At 44.8% G+C, this 16,965-nt stretch overlaps 1 protein-coding gene across 5 annotated transcripts in view; it reads right to left on the reverse strand.

The window, feature by feature from the left end:
• DIP2C (disco interacting protein 2 homolog C) overlaps positions 1-16,965 on the reverse strand; it is a 392,086-nt gene that overhangs the window by 57,200 nt on the left and 317,921 nt on the right. For all 5 annotated transcript variants that reach the window (XM_063100478.1, XM_063100477.1, XM_063100476.1 and 2 more), the window contains 6 exons: positions 13,638-13,747; positions 12,254-12,334; positions 6,362-6,485; positions 5,652-5,773; positions 4,733-4,844; positions 4,536-4,645 (listed from right to left, as the gene is read on the reverse strand). In XM_063100478.1, the coding sequence (XP_062956548.1) occupies positions 4,536-4,645; positions 4,733-4,844; positions 5,652-5,773; positions 6,362-6,485; positions 12,254-12,334; positions 13,638-13,747 (659 nt within the window). The remainder of the gene's footprint in view (positions 1-4,535; positions 4,646-4,732; positions 4,845-5,651; positions 5,774-6,361; positions 6,486-12,253; positions 12,335-13,637; positions 13,748-16,965) is intronic.

A 16,965-nucleotide genomic window follows, 5' to 3' on the forward strand; every position in this document is an offset into this window, starting at 1 on the left:
ACAATAGCCTGTTAAGTAGGTGGCACAGGGCCTTGGTTCATGCCCCTTGCGGGCAGAGACCATGCCTTGTTCCTGTGACAACTCCAGGGTCTGACACCTGCCACACAACAGGCAACCAGGAACACATGCTGGATGAGTCGTCCCTGTCTCAATGATTAGGAAATGGAGACTCAGAAAAGTTAAAGACTGCTGAAGGATTTCAGCCCACACTGAGCCCAATGCCCTTCCCATCATCTGGCCGACCCGCTGGGAGGCTGAAGCCCACATCCAGCCTCCTCCCTGTCATCACCAAGCTGCAGTGAAGAACGAACTCCCTGCTTTCCCCCGTCCCAGTGTTAGTCCCGCTATGGTCAGTATGTAGTGTGAATTATTTCAAAATACTGTGAAATAGATCTAATAAAATCCATTTTCTCATAGACACATTCTAGCCAAACAAACGAAGAAGAGAAAGGGAAGGAAAAGCAGCACAAAAAATGACCGGCTTCATGGTTTACAGCATGTCACACATTAATCTGAAGTGCACATCGCCCAGAGGTGAGCTGTAAAGGGGCCCAGCACGGAGCATTGCAATAACCAGGGAAGCCTGGCCCATTCGCTCCCAAGAGAGAGAAGCTGGGGAGACTCTCACTGAAAAATATCAGATGTTGTTAGAAGTTCCGCCCCAGAGGAGGTTTCATCATGGACATTTTACTGGATTCATATAGGATAATGCAGAATTACTCTAGTATGTAAAATGTAAGCAATTTTTCTAGCTTACTTTTTTTTTTTTTTTTAATTTTTTTTTTATTTTTATTTTTTTATTTTATTTTTTATTATTTTTTTTTTTTTTAAATTTTATTTTGTCGATATACATTGTAGCTGATTAATGCTCCCCATCACCAAAACCTCCCTCCCTTCTCCCTCCCCCCCCTCCCCCCAACAATGTCCTTTCTGTTTGCTTGTTGTATCAACTTCAAGTAATTGTGGTTGTTATATCTTCTTCCCTCCCCCCCCCGATTTGTGTGTGTGTGTGTGTATGTGTGTGTGTGAATTTATATATTAATTTTTAGCTCCCTCCAATAAGTGAGAACATGTGGTATTTCTCTTTCTGTGCCTGACTTGTTTCACTTAATATAATTCTCTCAAGGTCCATCCATGTTGTTGCAAATGGCAGTATTTCATTCGTTTTTATAGCTGAGTAGTATTCCATTGTGTAGATGTACCACATTTTCCGTATCCACTCATCTGATGATGGGCATTTGGGCTGGTTCCAACTCTTGGCTATTGTAAAGAGTGCTGCGATGAACATTGGGGAACAGGTATACCTTCGACTTGATGATTTCCATTCCTCTGGGTATATTCCCAACAGTGGGATGGCTGGGTCGTATGGTAGATCTATTTGCAATTGTTTAAGGAACCTCCATACCATTTTCCATAGAGGCTGCACCATTTTGCAGTCCCACCAACAATGTATGAGAGTTCCTTTTTCTCCGCAGCCTCGCCAGCATTTATCGTTCATAGTCTTTTGGATTTTAGCCATCCTAACTGGGGTTAGATGGTATCTCAATGTGGTTTTGATTTGCATTTCCCGGATGCTGAGTGATGTTGAGCATTTTTTCATATGTCTGTTGGCCATTTGGATATCTTCCTTAGAGAAATGCCTACTTAGCTCTTTTGCCCATTTTTTAATTGGGTTGCTTGTTTTCTTCTTGTAAAGTTGTTTGAGTTCCTTATATATTCTGGATATTAATCCTTTGTCAGATGTATATTTTGCAAATATTTTCTCCCACTCTGTTGGTTGTCTTTATATAAAGTTCAGCACTCATTCATGACAAAGACCCTCTATAAGTTAGGTATAGAGGGAAAATATCTCAACATAATTAAAGCCATATATGACAAACCCACTGCCAATATCATCCTGAATGGGGAAAAGCTGAAAGCTTTTCCTTTAAGAACAGGCACTAGACAAGGATGCCCACTCTCACCACTCCTATTCAACATAGTGTTGGAAGTACTAGCCAGAGCAATCAGAGAAGAGAAGGAAATAAAGGGCATCCAGATTGGAAAAGATGAAGTCAAACTGTCCCTGTTTGCAGATGACATGATCCTATATATCGAACAGCCTAAAACCTCTACAAAAAAACTCTTGGAATTGATAAATGATTTCAGCACAGTAGCAGGATACAAAATCAACACACAAAAATCAGTAGCATTTCTTTTCTCCAATAGTGAACATGCAGAAGGAGAAATCAAGAAAGCCTGCCCATTTACAATAGCCACCAAAAAAATAAAATACTTAGGAATTGAGTTAACCAAGGAGGTGAAAAATCTCTATAATGAGAACTACAAACCACTGCTGAGAGAAATTAGAGAGGATACAAGAAGATGGAAAGATATTCCATGCTCTTGGATTGGAAGAATCAACATAGTGAAAATGTCCATACTACCCAAAGTGATATACAAATTCAATGCAATCCCCATCAAAATTCCAAAGACATTTTTCTCAGAAATGGAAAAAACTATTCAGACATTTATATGGAACAATAAAAGACCACGAATAGCCAAAGCAATGCTCAGCAAAAAAAATAAAGCTGGAGGCATAACACTACCTGACTTTAAGCTATACTACAAAGCTATAATAACCAAAACAGTATGGTACTGGCATAAAAACAGACACACTGACCAATGGAATAGAATAGAGAATCCAGAAATCAACCCACACACTTACTGCCATCTGATCTTTGACAAAGGCACCAAGCCTATTCACTGGGGGAGGGACTGCCTCTTCAGCAAGTGGTGTTGGGATAACTGGATATCGATATGCAGGAGAATGAAACTAGATCCATACCTCTCACCGTATACTAAAATCAACTCAAAATGGATTAAGGATTTAAATATACACCCTGAGACAATAAAACTTCTTAAAGAAAACATAGGGGAAACACTTCAGGAAATAGGACTGGGCACAGACTTCATGAATACGACCCCAAAAGCACGGGCAACCAAAGGAAAAATAAACAAATGGGATTATATCAAACTAAAAAGCTTCTAGCTTACTTTTTAATACCACAACATTTGCTTAAAGGAGAAACAAGGCTGGATTTGCAAAATATTCCTTCAGTCTTCTGCCTCCCAGGATCAGGGTTAGTAAAATCTTACCCACCAAAGTTACCTGCACACCCAGATCAGCAACCAAGCAAACCTGTGCTGAACTGCTGCTCTATGCAAGGCACTGCTTACAGCTGGAAAACTGAGTTCTTCAGCTTAGCCCAGCACATACTGATACACTGAGTGCTTAATATGGATCAGGCACTGTGTTAGATGCCAGGAATATGAAAGAGTAAGACCCAGCCCTGCCCTCAGGTGCTCACAATCTGGTGGGAAAATCAGTGATACAAGCTGATATACTGCAAGATCTGTGAGCAGTTGGAGAAATGTGTATTGAGTGTAGAGATGGGGAGAGGGGCAGGGGGTGCTCCCACTACCCTGGTGGGGGGTTACAGAGCATGCTGTATTTCCAGGATGACTTCAACATTGCAACAAGAAAGGAAACAGGTTAAGAGAAAAGCAACTAAGAAAGCTGAATGCTCATTCTCTAAACTCATTCCACTCTTGGACCCTGGCAACATCATAAATCAAAGAGCCCAAGGTGGAATGCTTTTCAAGAAAATATAAAAACTCCCAATTCTCATTAAGATAGACTTGGATGAAGAATTAGTTTTCTGAAAGCCCCCCAAAACAAACTAATGATGTACTCTAACAGAGACATTGAGAGTAGACATACCGATGTGGAGAAATCAGGGATGAGGTCAACTATATGTATTCTGGGATATGTTTTGTGACTTATCTTGGGCAGATCTGCCTTCCAGTGCAGTTTGGCTTTGGCTGACTTCAGTGCTACTGAAATTAATTCACCTTGGTTTGAATACATTTCTCCCTTTCTTTTAAACAGCTTTTGAAAAATTACTTTATTTTACATTGTAGTTAGTTTGATGGATGGAGTGTGAGAACTAAAAGAGGTGAGTGAAACAAACTCACCAGACAGGCCAGAGGCACAGGTAAGAGGGCAAAGGCTGCTGAGGCCACAGAGAATTTAACGGCTCAGTTTTGTGTAGAACCTCGGCAAGGACATCACCTGAGCTATGAGGGCTATAATTCTGGGTGACATCTTAGTAGGTCCATTCTTTAATAGAAAAAGGATCATCGCAGCTTCACTGAGCAGCAATCTAGCAGGTTGTAACGGAACACAAATTAAAAAAGCAAGAATCTGCCGTGCGCAGAGACTCACCACAAGAGCACTCGGATTTGGAGCCAGCAGGAAAGAAAAGCACATGCAGTATTCTATTTTGGGCTGGTGAGACTGTGTGTTTACATTAAAAAATTTTCGAAGCATTTGGAAATAATCAATCAGCCTAGTCAACTAGTGAAATGGTCACACATTCTACAGCGTGAACGAAATGCTCATCTACACCTCTCTCCATGTTCTGTCAGAGCCCTGCTGTACGTAAGAGCACAGACTGACAATCAATTGTATGTGGCCTGCTGGCCCCTCTCACCTTTACGCCAGCGAGCATCCCAGTTGTGGACACACTGAAATCAAGATAAGCGAGCGTGTCTGGGTTAGAAGGTTTGTAGATCTGGGCAGGCCGCTTCTTTGGCAAATCATCTGGAGAGCAAAACAAAGCTGTTAGCCTATCACCGTAATTAAAAACCATGCAAGCAAACAAACTTATCTGCTAGTTCAAGTATTGACCTGTGTCCAGTATGAGGGGCCATGTCCTGACATCTACCGCTGCCGCCGCCTCCCTTGACCGTAACAACTTACAGATCAGCTGCGTCGTCATCAGACAGGCAGACCGGCTCACCTGAGGGCCAGAGAACAGAGCAAGGAGGGAATGAATGCCAGCCACAAATGACAAAATCTGAGCACTCGTCACGCACACGCCTAGTGCTCATTACACATATTAAAACCAGGGCGCTGTAGCTGGCAGATGAGATCACCACCACCCTGCTGCTTCCTGCAGGGTTTGCTGAGGCTCGAGGGAGCACGGAACCTGGCCCCAGAAGTACATGGGCACAGCACAGGGGCTCAGGGTCCTGGACCTGCACCCAGGCACCGAGTGGTATCACAGCATTCAATCCCACTCAGGAAAGGGCATCGAAACTAACTGCTCCCAGGACATTGGCATTTTCTGTCCCCAAATGTTTTGCTCCTCATGGTTCCTCCTCCCATGGGGAAAAACTTATCCTAATCCTCTTAAACTTCTCCAGGTGTAAAAAAAATTAAAACAAACCTATACTTTCAAAAAGGAACAGGATATTTCTAAATCTTGAGGAAAGGATTTCCTCACTTGGTTGCTTTGCTCCATTGGGATTGGTGGGGAAGCCCCGGTGGTGGTTGGGACACCTCTCTAGGGAGCTACTTTCTCTAGGGCACTTTCAGTTTCTGTGCAGTGCAGCCCCTACTTCCAGGCACAAGTGTAAATCTTGCTTTCAGAGTAGATCGTAAGTTTGCTGAAGGCAGGGGGATTTTCTGTACTAGTGCTTTGGTTCCAGACACACACACACTCTCTCACAGCCTGCACTGCCCTGGAAGATTGCAGGGTCTGTGACCTGCGAGCTCAACACTCAGACCTGGGGCAGATGAGTGCCCAAGTCCAGGTTTCCGTTACCTCCACAATCATCTTGACGGTAGGCAGTGTCGTTGCGATGTTTTGTGGATGGGGAGGACGGACAGTTATTGGCACACAGCCTGCATACAGGCAACCATAAAATGCTGCAATGAGGTCTATTCCTACACAAGGAGAAAAGCAGAAGTTCCTTCTTGAAGCAAATCATACTGTTCAACGGCCGCCGTCCCTGTCAGCACAAACACCAGTCTGGGAAAAGTTAGATAGTTAAGCGAGCAAATAAACCTTTAACAGACTCCTGTGTCCCTGGGATTTTGGGAAGCTTTGGTGATCACTTTTGTTTGGCCTGTTCTTCTTCCGGGCATGAGATGCCAAAGCAGCCTAGAAGTTTAATTCCTATGTCGTTTCTCTAGGGATTTGCTCAACTGGGTGATTACCAGTTTAGTAAAGATTTAACTACTATAAGGAACTACTTCAGATATCTAATGAAACAAATGTAGATACAAAGTCCTTTATAAATATTGCTTTATTTATAAAAGCCTCTAAAAGTAGCACAACACATGGCCTCATCCCTGTGAGTGGTGGTAACTGGACACAAATGAGCCTGGCTAGAACCTAACTGGACACAATGCAAACTTTTGGCAGCAATGCTGCGGTTCTACCCAGGTACTAGCAGGTGCAGCGAGCGCCTCCTCGCCCGGAGCCCACCCCGCCTCTCGGGAGTCCACACCGCCCTGAGCCCAGCTATTTACCTGGTGGGTAGACGAGTGCGACGTGGTCTCCGTCCTGCAGGTGCCCCCGCTCCATCAGCATCACAGCTATCTTCTCAGCTCTCTTATGAAGCTGCACGCAGGTCAGCGAGTTTGCTATCGTACCCTGAGCATCACAAGGACAAGCGGGCGAGAAAGATTCTCTTAACAGCTTTACTGCGGTAGAGTTCACATACCCACAGTTCACTTATTTAAAATGTATAACTCAGTGGTCTTTAGTGTACTAACAGAGTTGTGCAACCACCATCCCCCAGCCCCCGGGAAAGCCCTGTATCCACTAGAAGTCAATCCCCTTTTCTCCTAACTAGGTAAGAAGGACAACACCCAAGAGACATCTGGATATATGTGGGTTAACAAGAAATGTTTTAAAAATAATTATCTGAACTAAAAACCAGCTGACCTTAGAAAAAAAAAAAACCTAGTAATTTTGGGACTTAAGTGTAATTGCCATGGGCAGTAATAAAGACCAGTATACCTGCAGGACTCTGACAAATAAGACTAAAAATGTTTAAGAAAGACCACATCAAAAATCAAGGGGGTCAAAAATTAAAAAACAAAACTCCAAAAAGCAATAGTCAAAAAAAAAAAAAAAAAAAAAAAAAACCTAAAAAAATTGTCAAACACACTTTCAAGTAGACGTTTAAAACATATAGAAAAACACAGAAAACACATTTGGACTGAAAAATGCTTTTAAAAAGGGCTATTAGGAAAGATGAGCATCAAGACAAGCACTGAGAAATATCAGAATTGTATGGGATTCACTGTTTAAACCACAGAGGAAAGTAGGAATGAATTGCAAACTATAAACGTACAACTGACAAAAAAGTCCCCCGAGGACGTGCGTGACTGTCACAGTTGATCTGCGTCATTCTCAGATGTGAATGAGCCTGTCTACAGTCACTCTAGATGCTGCTTCTTCACCATCACTGTATTTTGAACTGATTAATGAGGTCAAGGGCCTCTCCTTAAGCAACTGGCAGTTCTGGGTGGCAGTTTACAGGGTTAGGAAGACCCCACGAGCTGAAAGTGGTCAGGAGCAACCTGGACTGAACACTTTATTCAAGTGGGCAGCTCTGAAGAGGAGGCAGCCCAGGACTGAGCATGGACAATTCCAATGTGCTCTGCTGAGAGAGAAGCCCGAAGCAGCCGCGTGAGGGGCCAGAATCAAAGCAACCAGAGCCCTGGGGCTAAGGGGCAATGTCAGGAAAGAGACACTGGAATCCCCACCTTGAATGACCTGTGTTAGAGACTCACGCACATGGGTGGGGTGGGAGGAACTTGGGGAGGGAAGAGTGTGTGGACAGTTCATAGTGCATCTGCTCTAAATACCAGCACCTGACTTTTACCAGAAATGTTCACAAAACCACTGACGGGCAATGGCTAGCTCTGGAGGCAAACACATTCTCCTTGGCGGGGCCAGCGTGACCACTCCTCTGTGCTCCTCTGAACTGAGCCCCCTCATCACACACACACTCTCTCAATTGTTTTCTCTCAGAGGAAGGTTAAAAATAAGAAAATAGAAACAGACATGAAGCGGAAGAGCCAGAGAGCAGAACGTGGCAAGGGTGGGGTATGGGGTAAAAGAGAAAAAGACGCTTGAGAGAAATCCAGCCAAAAGTTAGATTTGGTGGCCTTTGAGATAAGACTGCCCCTCTGAGCGTTTCCTCATGGAGACAACTGGGTTGTTCACATAAACTCAAGCGAATGCACTATTGGACCCCAATGTCCTTGGAGCTCTTCAAAGTGAATGTGGGACAGACCCACAGCAGAGCTGATGCTGAGGACTGGGGACACCGCAACCCCATCTAAGCCCAACTTGACACTGGAGTGGTGGTCTTGGAACAAGGAAAACCAGCACACCACCCACAGTGGCTGAAGGAGAACGAGCCTCATCGGTGGGGTGGCAGTGAGTCCCAGAGCAGAGAGCCATGGAAGGGGCTCTTCCTCCTGCCCCCATTGAGGGAGACCCCCTGCTGCATGGGATTCCTGCGGCCCCTGAGGCCCACTGTTCCATTAGGCCCATCCTGCACAGCACCATTCCCATCTGGTTCACTCAACTTCAGAAATGCTGGAGCCCACCCTCCTATCAGTAACCAGCTTTTCTGGTGGATGACAAAGTCTACGATCCCCCACTTTCTGGGGTCCTGAGGTCCGAGAAGCTCAGAGAACTCACATCCAGCAGCCAAGAGTGTAGGTGAAAATAGGCTTTGATTCTGGTTCATGAAAATTCCCACCTATGGGTACTTAGAAAGTATGAAATTTAATTTTCACGCTGTCCTTTCTCCTTGGTGATCTTCTGAAACAGTTTCCCCACACCGCTTGCTGTTCACTGGGTCAGCTCCTGTCACACCTGTGAAGGCTGTGTAGGCTCCCTTTGCAGGAACTGGGTTCTGGCTCCAGCACACAGGGCGATCTGAAATGAATCAGTCATCCTCAGAGGCCTCAAGAAGGTGCCATGCTGGAGAGAAGAACATGACTTCATGGTAAGTCTCACACAGGCAGTTTTTCCTCCACAGCTGGGGCTGCGTCATCGGGTGACCACCAACTGGGTGACTTTCCAGCATGTTGCGTGAACATTGGCTTCTCCTGAACTCCAGAATCACATGCAGGGGCGAGGTGCTCGCGCTGATGTGTGCGGGAAGCTGGGGCTGTCCCAGGACCCAAGACTCAGGCGTCCTGTCTCCTGCTGCTTGGCACTCTGAGAGAATCACAGGGTGGGCTGGAGGCCAGATGCCCATGCTGTCAGAGTGAAGGCATCTCTCTCTTTCCCTCTCCCCAGCCTGCAAGGCTGACTGTCATGCAACCAACCACAATGAGTCTGTGATGTGACATGGTCACACCAGCCCTTCAGATGCTGCTCAGCACTGCTTGCTATTTGGGATCTAAAGTACAACCTTATTCTTCCAGAGAAACACCTCTGACTTCTGGTTCATGTTTCATTTTCCCGAGTACTCATCGTGAAGACAAGCAGAGCGTTCCAGGTGGGTGGTCTGAGAGCAACAGCCACTATCCTCAGAACGGTCAACGCTCCCTGGGGTCCCCAGAGCGTTCACGGGAAGCACTGGGGTTTCCATAGTGAAGCCCGCTGCCTAGGAGGAGGTTCTAGGTAAAATAGATTAATCAGGGCTGACTTCTCCCAAGAGAGTCTCAGGAGGTGTCGTGACAGAGGGTGGTGCAGGGAAATCCACCAGCTAGGCCTATGCTACAGAAAACAAGTTTCCCTATTAGTGACTATAGATTTGGCACATTTTGAAGTTTTACATTAAACTGAATTAACAACAACTGAAAAAACATCAAGGAATGAAGAAGCCACCAAACAGGATTTATATTTTAAAATTCTAAAGAAGTTACTGCAAGTAAAAACAGGTCAACAGAGTTAGCTGGTGTTTCTGTTAAAAAAAAGAACAAAACAAAAATCAGACACCCTTTTGTATGTAAAGAAGTTTCAAGAATGTAAGTTTTCCATTACTTGTGGTGAATCATATCCTCATGTCCTACCGAAAACCATGCACAGCTCTCACGCCTGTCTACCATGCTGGTGGTGGAGGACAGCGCGGAGATGGACACAGGCAGCGTTCTCGCTTAGGTGCCAGAGGGTTCATCCATTTCTAATGAGCCCATGACCAGGACAGTGGTGAGACGTGGACCATCCACGAGCGCACTGGCGCACACTCTGGTGGTGACACTTTGGACACTCTGAGTTAATAATTCACTATCAGAGTGACTTTCTCCTGTCTCTTCTTTCAAAAATATTGCTTTTAGAAAACACATCACATGTGTGGCTTGCACTGTATTTCCCTGGGAAAGTGCTGAACTGGAAAGTTGGTTTATGTGGAAATTACACTATAACATCCACAAAAATGACACTGCTGACCTAGGGTCCAGGGTGGGCTTTGCTGCAAGTATGCACAAAAGGTGCAGAGTGTGGGAAAAGGACACAACAGAAGTGATGTCCTGACCCTTCAGGTGGCTCAGGGTGTAAGTGCCTCGAAGTCCACAGCCTTAGGAAATAGCAGGTCTTGTCAAAAAGGAAAAGGAATCCCTGCATCACACCTTCTGCATGCTAACCTGACACAGACTTATTCACTGCTTTGACCCCATGATTCACCCCCCATTTGACTTTCTGTTGTTTCCCCTGAAGCCTTTTCAGAGTAGATGAGGCATTTCCAGTAAACACACTCCCCCAAAAGCTCCAGTGTCAAGCTCCAGCAAATGACCGTGACCACAGGGGCTTGAAGGCTTAATGTCCACGGGTCGGACCACTGGACGCCAGACCCAGTGAATGGTCTGAGGGATCTTCCCCCAAGTTAGACGTAGTCAGAGTATTGCTATTTCCTCCTACTGATGGCACACATTGTCCACGAGCTCACCTAAATCATTTTTGAATCCTTGTGTGCAAGGGGTCTTCTACTTCTCAAGGCACCTGTTTATACCTCCAGATCACTAGGACACAGATGATCATCCATCCTACAAATATGGGAGCGACACATTCGGCAGCACTGGGGGAAGGGCTCAGTGTCACGTTGCTCACAGGGTGTGGAGGACACGAGCATCACTGCAGCATGAAGGAAATCGCTGCAGGAGGCTGAGAGGTTCGTGCCTGGGGGAGGGAGCTGGGCTGGAGTTCACACCATAGACTGAGGTCATCGTTTTGGAGGTGATGGTGGAAGTCTCTAGACCTCAGAGAGGGAGAAGAGAAAGTCACCAGCAGTTTCTGGGAGAAAAGCTACGTGGAGAGGACAAGGTGAGAGAAGGGGAATGAGGACAGTGTTGCAGAAGATGAGGAGGGCGCACTGGACAGTCGTGCTGGGAGAGTGGAGCTTTATCTCTGTCACAGGCCAAGGAAGGACTCCGCTGAGATGAGAGATGACAGAAGTCATTTTAGACACACACTTGCGGTAACCGTGGGTCCTCAGATGCCCCAGCCTCTATGGCCAGCAGTGGAGAGGCTCTGTGAGGTGGGTGGTGAGTGGGGGGGTCCACAGAGAAGTGGCAAATGAGCTTTCTTGTTTCTAAAGGCTCTTCCCAGGGTATAGTCTTGAAACGCATGAACGAAGGATAGTTGGAATCAGCTTGCACACGACCGTTTCAACACCACAAGCTCCTCTGAGAGAGGAGGATGAACTGAGTAATGCATGGAGGTGCAGTTGCTAGAAACTCACACTAGCGATCCTGGGAACAACTTAGTAATGAGGCTGGCATTTCCTTCATTTGTCTTGCATCTGCTGCTTCAAATGGCAAGAGGTACTAAGATTTTGATATTTAGCAAATCTCAACAGCCATAACTTTTTAAAGAGTTGCACGTGGCTATGCTTGTGAAGAAGATCAAAATCTATTTACTTGCATAGCCAAAAGAAAAGTTAACAAGCACATTAAAGCTTTTGCATTTAGTTCTGGTTGTTAATAATCTTCGCTTGTATATGTATGGCCTTACTTCTAAGTACTAGTATGAAACAATATTTCATAAGGTTGGTTTCCTAATGTGAAATGTAAAAATTTCCACTTAATCATACTTATAAAAGTATGTAATTAACACATAATTACTTATTAAAAAGTAGTTTAAAAGTAATCAAAATAAAAACAAACATCTCATAGATTTGCAATTGTTCTCTGTTGTTGTAGATATCATGAATCACTCATTGCAGCCACGGTTGTTAAAATATCTACATACATAAATAGGCATACATAGATGCACAGACTGTTATTCTTAAAAGCAACATTTAAGTGAAAAAGTCTCATTACTCAAAATAGCAGAAATAAGTAAATAAATGGAATTCACATAAGTCTGGAGTGAAAGGACTGAGTCAGGAATATTATAATGAAGTGTGAGTGCTTCCTGGGGCCTGTGTGGAGCCCGCAGGCTGGAGGACTCACCCGACAGTTAAGCAGTGTGTAGAGGACGTGGTCGGGGGTGGTCTGTGCTCTCCACTGCAAGACCTCCGAGAGGAACAGGAACTGGGAGAGAGCACAGGCATGGTCAGGCCACTGCCGGGCGAGACAGTCTCAGTATTTAAATCGACATATTTGTCTGCATGCTTCTGGGTGTCGTAAAACAGCACGCTTCTCCACAGAAAAACGAGAACACTCGTTTTTAGGAGAATCCCTGACAAACAAGTGCTTTGTAGTTTCCTCCTGCAGTGACTTAGAACTCACTGCACTTAACTTAGATCCACAAATCAAGGCATTGGTGCTGAACCCCTGGCTAGGGAAGTTTTCTGAAAGTTGCCCAACAGCGGGAGAACTATTTCCCTGATGGGTAGAAGCAGTGGTACAGGACATCCTTTCTCCTGGGGCTTCCCAGGAGATGCAGTGTTGACTTCTGTGGATGGCAATGAGAAAATCAGATCGATTTTGTTTTTTTTTTTTTTTTTAAAAAAAAAAAAAAAGGGCTCTATTAAATTTATGTTTTTACAATGGCAATTCCTGATGTCATTAAATCACACTGCAAGTTACGCAGACTTTTTGCACGGTACTACCTCAGTCTGTGGTGAAAATGATGGTCCTATTTCATGTCAGGGTATGAAACCTTCAACCCCTTTACTAATAAGAATATACTACGTGGGTGGGCTTGGTGATCAAGTACTGTCAGTTAACATATTACTGTATATCACCAAATTGGCAATATTTTAAATGGTTGATTTTGTCATATTTTTCAATAGGCCATACAGAACGGACTGTCATTTGGCTGGGGGAAAAGTGCCCCCCTTGGTGATCCCTGAGCCTTCTCAAGGCTGAAAGGTAATCATGGGGACTCATGGACACACAGGACAGATTGTGTGATGCTTATGGAAGAATGGGGCTCACAGATTTCCTCTACAGCTCCAAACATGGGTTTTCTTCTGTTCCAAAGACGAAGGACTGGGGGCCTGTAGCAAAGTCTCTGTGAGGCAGTGTGGGCTGCAAATCAGGCATGAGGGGTAAGTAGAAACAAGCATCCAGGGGACACCAGGATGGGACATGGTCTCCCAGATACTTGCCTCCGTCCTGCGGTCGTGGGGTCTGACATCACTCACCCATTTCTGTGCTACTCTGACAATTGCTAAAACAGCAAATCTCCTAACACACACCTTTTCTTTATAAAATTAAGTGGGTGTTTCTTGCAGGATCAAGAGGGCAGGGAGGATCCCCAAAGATGTAGAAGATTGGTAGTGGATGCTGAATTGGCACAGGGAACGAGGGGAACAGCCGCTGCGATGCAGCCCTTTGCCCAACTCCGCGGAGACAAGAGACATGCGTGGGGTCTGACTGTGGCACTCACCTTCCGCGCCTGGTCATTGTCTTCTATCTGGCCCAGGTCTCTGCCACTGGCCTGGGCAATCCTCTTTCCAGACACCAGGTTCCCCACCATCACAGAGGCGGGGCCGATTTCTGGAAGGAAGCAGAGGCACACGTGTGAGGAGTTCAGACTGCAATGCCCTGAGACGTGACTCCCCACCTTGCAGAGAGCTTGCTCTGGAAGAACCCTCTGAAAGATCTTGCTCTGAGTAAGTCTCATGAGCACGGGTTTTTAAGAAATCTCTACAATGATCATGATGGCAAAACACAAGCACAGAAATGATGTCATCATCACGTACGATGTCCCTGTCCACGTCTGTTGTTTCCCAGCTAGCACGAGCCCAGGACGTGGTGACTTAGTCACAGTGGCGGTGATAGAAACCAACACATAAGACAGAGAAGGGATTAAAAATATGACGCATTTCAGTGCTAAGTGCTGGGAACTTCTGGATGCGTCTGCTCTGCCCTCTGCTGCTAGTGCACATCATGAGAGCTGACCGTCAACAAAATACGGTCCATTCTTAACAAACACCTCTCAGTACAGATTTAGTGCTGAAGGGATGGGGCACAGAATCACTTATCTGTACATTTTACTGACCGAAAGGTTCCGTGAGGCCCCTAGTGAGGTGCGGAAGAATGAACCACAGGCTGCCAAAAATCAAGTTCTTATTCTCTCCACTGTCACCGACTCACCTACCAATGCTCTTTCCCCAGCTGATGAAAACATCAGAGAAAAGCAGATAGTCTCTTCACATAGCTTTTTTCTTCTTTTTATGAAAGGAAGAAGTTTCTTAAAGAACTACAGAAACTCTTCCAAAATTTCTGACTGCTAGAAACCCTAGTATCTTCCAGGCTCCTCACAATGCTGCCACCATGTTCTTTTTATCAGACACGCATGAGGGTACTTCAAAGAGTTCATGAAAAGACCTGCATAATCTTTCAGTTCTATTTTTCCACGAACTTTCTGAAGCTCCCCTGTATGTGTAAACCAAGATATACACATTTAATAGGAAAAGGCTAGAAGTTCTAGGAGAATGTCCCATTGTGCGAGTGTGTGTGTGTGTGTGCACGTGCATGCGAGTTTATGTGTGAGTGTAGGTGTAAGTGTGAGTACACGTGAGTGTATATATGAGTGTGTGCATGTGGGTTTATATGTGTGTGTGTGTATGAAAGTGAGTTTGTGTTTGTGTGTGTTTATGTGTGTGTGTTTACATGTGTGCATGCTGTTTATATGTGTGCATGGATTTACATGTGTGCATGTGTAAATGTGTGTGCTGTTTACATGTGTGCACACTGTGTTTACATGTGCGTGTGAGTTTGCACTCAGTTTACATGTATGCATGTGAGTTTATGTGTGTTTAGATGTGTGCATGTGTGTGTGAGCTTACATGTGTGAGCATGTAAGTGTGCATGTGAGTGTGAGGGAGGAGGAGGAGGAGAGGGAGGAGGAAGAGAGGGAGGAAAGGGGGAGGAGGGCTGAAAGAATGTTTACCAGGAAAGCTGCCCTGTAAAATAACAAAGCTGACATTAATGAGTTCTGTTTGCTCCTTGGTTTGATAAAATGTAAGGTGAAGGCCACTGCTAAGCAAACTTCTTTTTAAACTTTTGGTGAAGGTCAAGCTACATGTTTATAAATCATGTTGCATCATTTACTGTGCATGAAGAGCTGTGTGTCTGTACTTAAGCAAATTGATCATGTAATGAAAAAAGACCAGGTTTTTAGGTGCAGGTCGAGGTGCCATAGCACTGAACAGGGCTTGGGGTGGGCCTCTTGTCTGGCTTCCCAGTGCACACCTGCAAGGACAACACATGTCTGAATGAGAACAGGGCTGCCCGTTCTCTGCAGGTATGTGGGCCGCCCACGTTGGATTTGGTTTTCCATAAAGTATTCCGCTTAGCTATGCAGAAGAGGTCAGAGCACTTCAGGGCAGGACTGAAGTCTGGAGGACATCTGCACAGGACACACATTTCCAGCACCTGCCTGCTGGCGTCTCTGGTTTTAGGCACTTGTAGGAGCCATGACGCTGGATTCTGTGAAACAGTAAGAATATGCGGTATGTGCTCAGCTAAATCATTTGTCAATTTTCACATGTGGCAGCTGTGGGCAGGCTAAATTTCTCTTCTTAGTTCTTAATAAATTAAGTACGAAAGAGGAATAGTCTTTGCACATTTAACAAGAAGAAAATTTGGTAGTGTGTTGCATGCTGGAACGTAAAGATCTGCTGCTGCGGTACAGGCGTGTGAATTCACTGCTTCTGTGAGATGATTAAACACCTCGGAGTCTGCATCCTTGCTTATTATCCATTCATTTTCTATCTTTATGTCTGTTGAGGTATCTTAACATTTTCTGGTGATTAAGGGCTGGGAAAGATGGTTCTTTAAGAAGACAAATTGGAAGCTGGTTAAACTGGCTTAAAGCCTTCTCTATAATTTTTTTAAGAATTCAAACTAGAGTAGAAAGCAATATTCTGGGTGGACATCAGGTTTCACAGTGCCCTGTTCTGTGCTTCTCTATAACTGGGTCGAGTCCTCCCTCACTAAGGCTTATTTCTACTTGCGTTCTCACATGTCTGTCTCCATGTAGACTCAGGAACTTGTGTGCCCTGATCGCTGCTGGAAACAGGAGGCCTTCGGGCTGCACCTCATTTACAAAATCTGCTCTTACCAAGAACCAACCACCTCTACCTGCTGAAGTGAGGTGGGCACGTGCAAAGCACCCCTACAGTAAATCACCACATCACAATTTGAAAATATCAATTGAAATGTGTCCCACAACCTATATATTTGAATTCACATTTATTCTGTTTTCCTGCTCCCATTTATAGATTTACATATCTGAAAGTTGGCAGCTTATCTCTAGTATTTCTAAATTCCTACCACACAATGCTTGACAAATTCGTGAGGGGGATAAGACAGAAGTTTAATTTCTGCAGCCACTTCTCACACTGTCTCCTCTGGCTACTCTAACACAGTATTCCCAGGGGATTTTCAAGTTGTGGGTCATTTTAATAACTTTTATAATAATATTATTGCCAGCTCAAATGATGGGCTCCATTCAGATAACCTCACCATACACACTATTGTTACCTGAGTAAATACGAATTCATCCAGTAACCAAGGCAGTTCGGTTTTTACAAGTCATCTAAGATTTAGTGGCTCTGTTTCAAGCATCTTACTCCCCTTACACATTAATGAACTCAGTAAATGTTTGTTCTAGCTGCCAGTGATGGGCACTTGTACAATCATTTTAAATGTTCACTCCAAAGGGGCCTTTGAGATGGTCTAGTCCAATTCCCTCCCTGCATGTATGG

Source organism: Cynocephalus volans, chromosome 6 (assembly GCF_027409185.1).
Source record: "Cynocephalus volans isolate mCynVol1 chromosome 6, mCynVol1.pri, whole genome shotgun sequence".
NCBI classification, from domain to species: domain Eukaryota; kingdom Metazoa; phylum Chordata; class Mammalia; order Dermoptera; family Cynocephalidae; genus Cynocephalus; species Cynocephalus volans.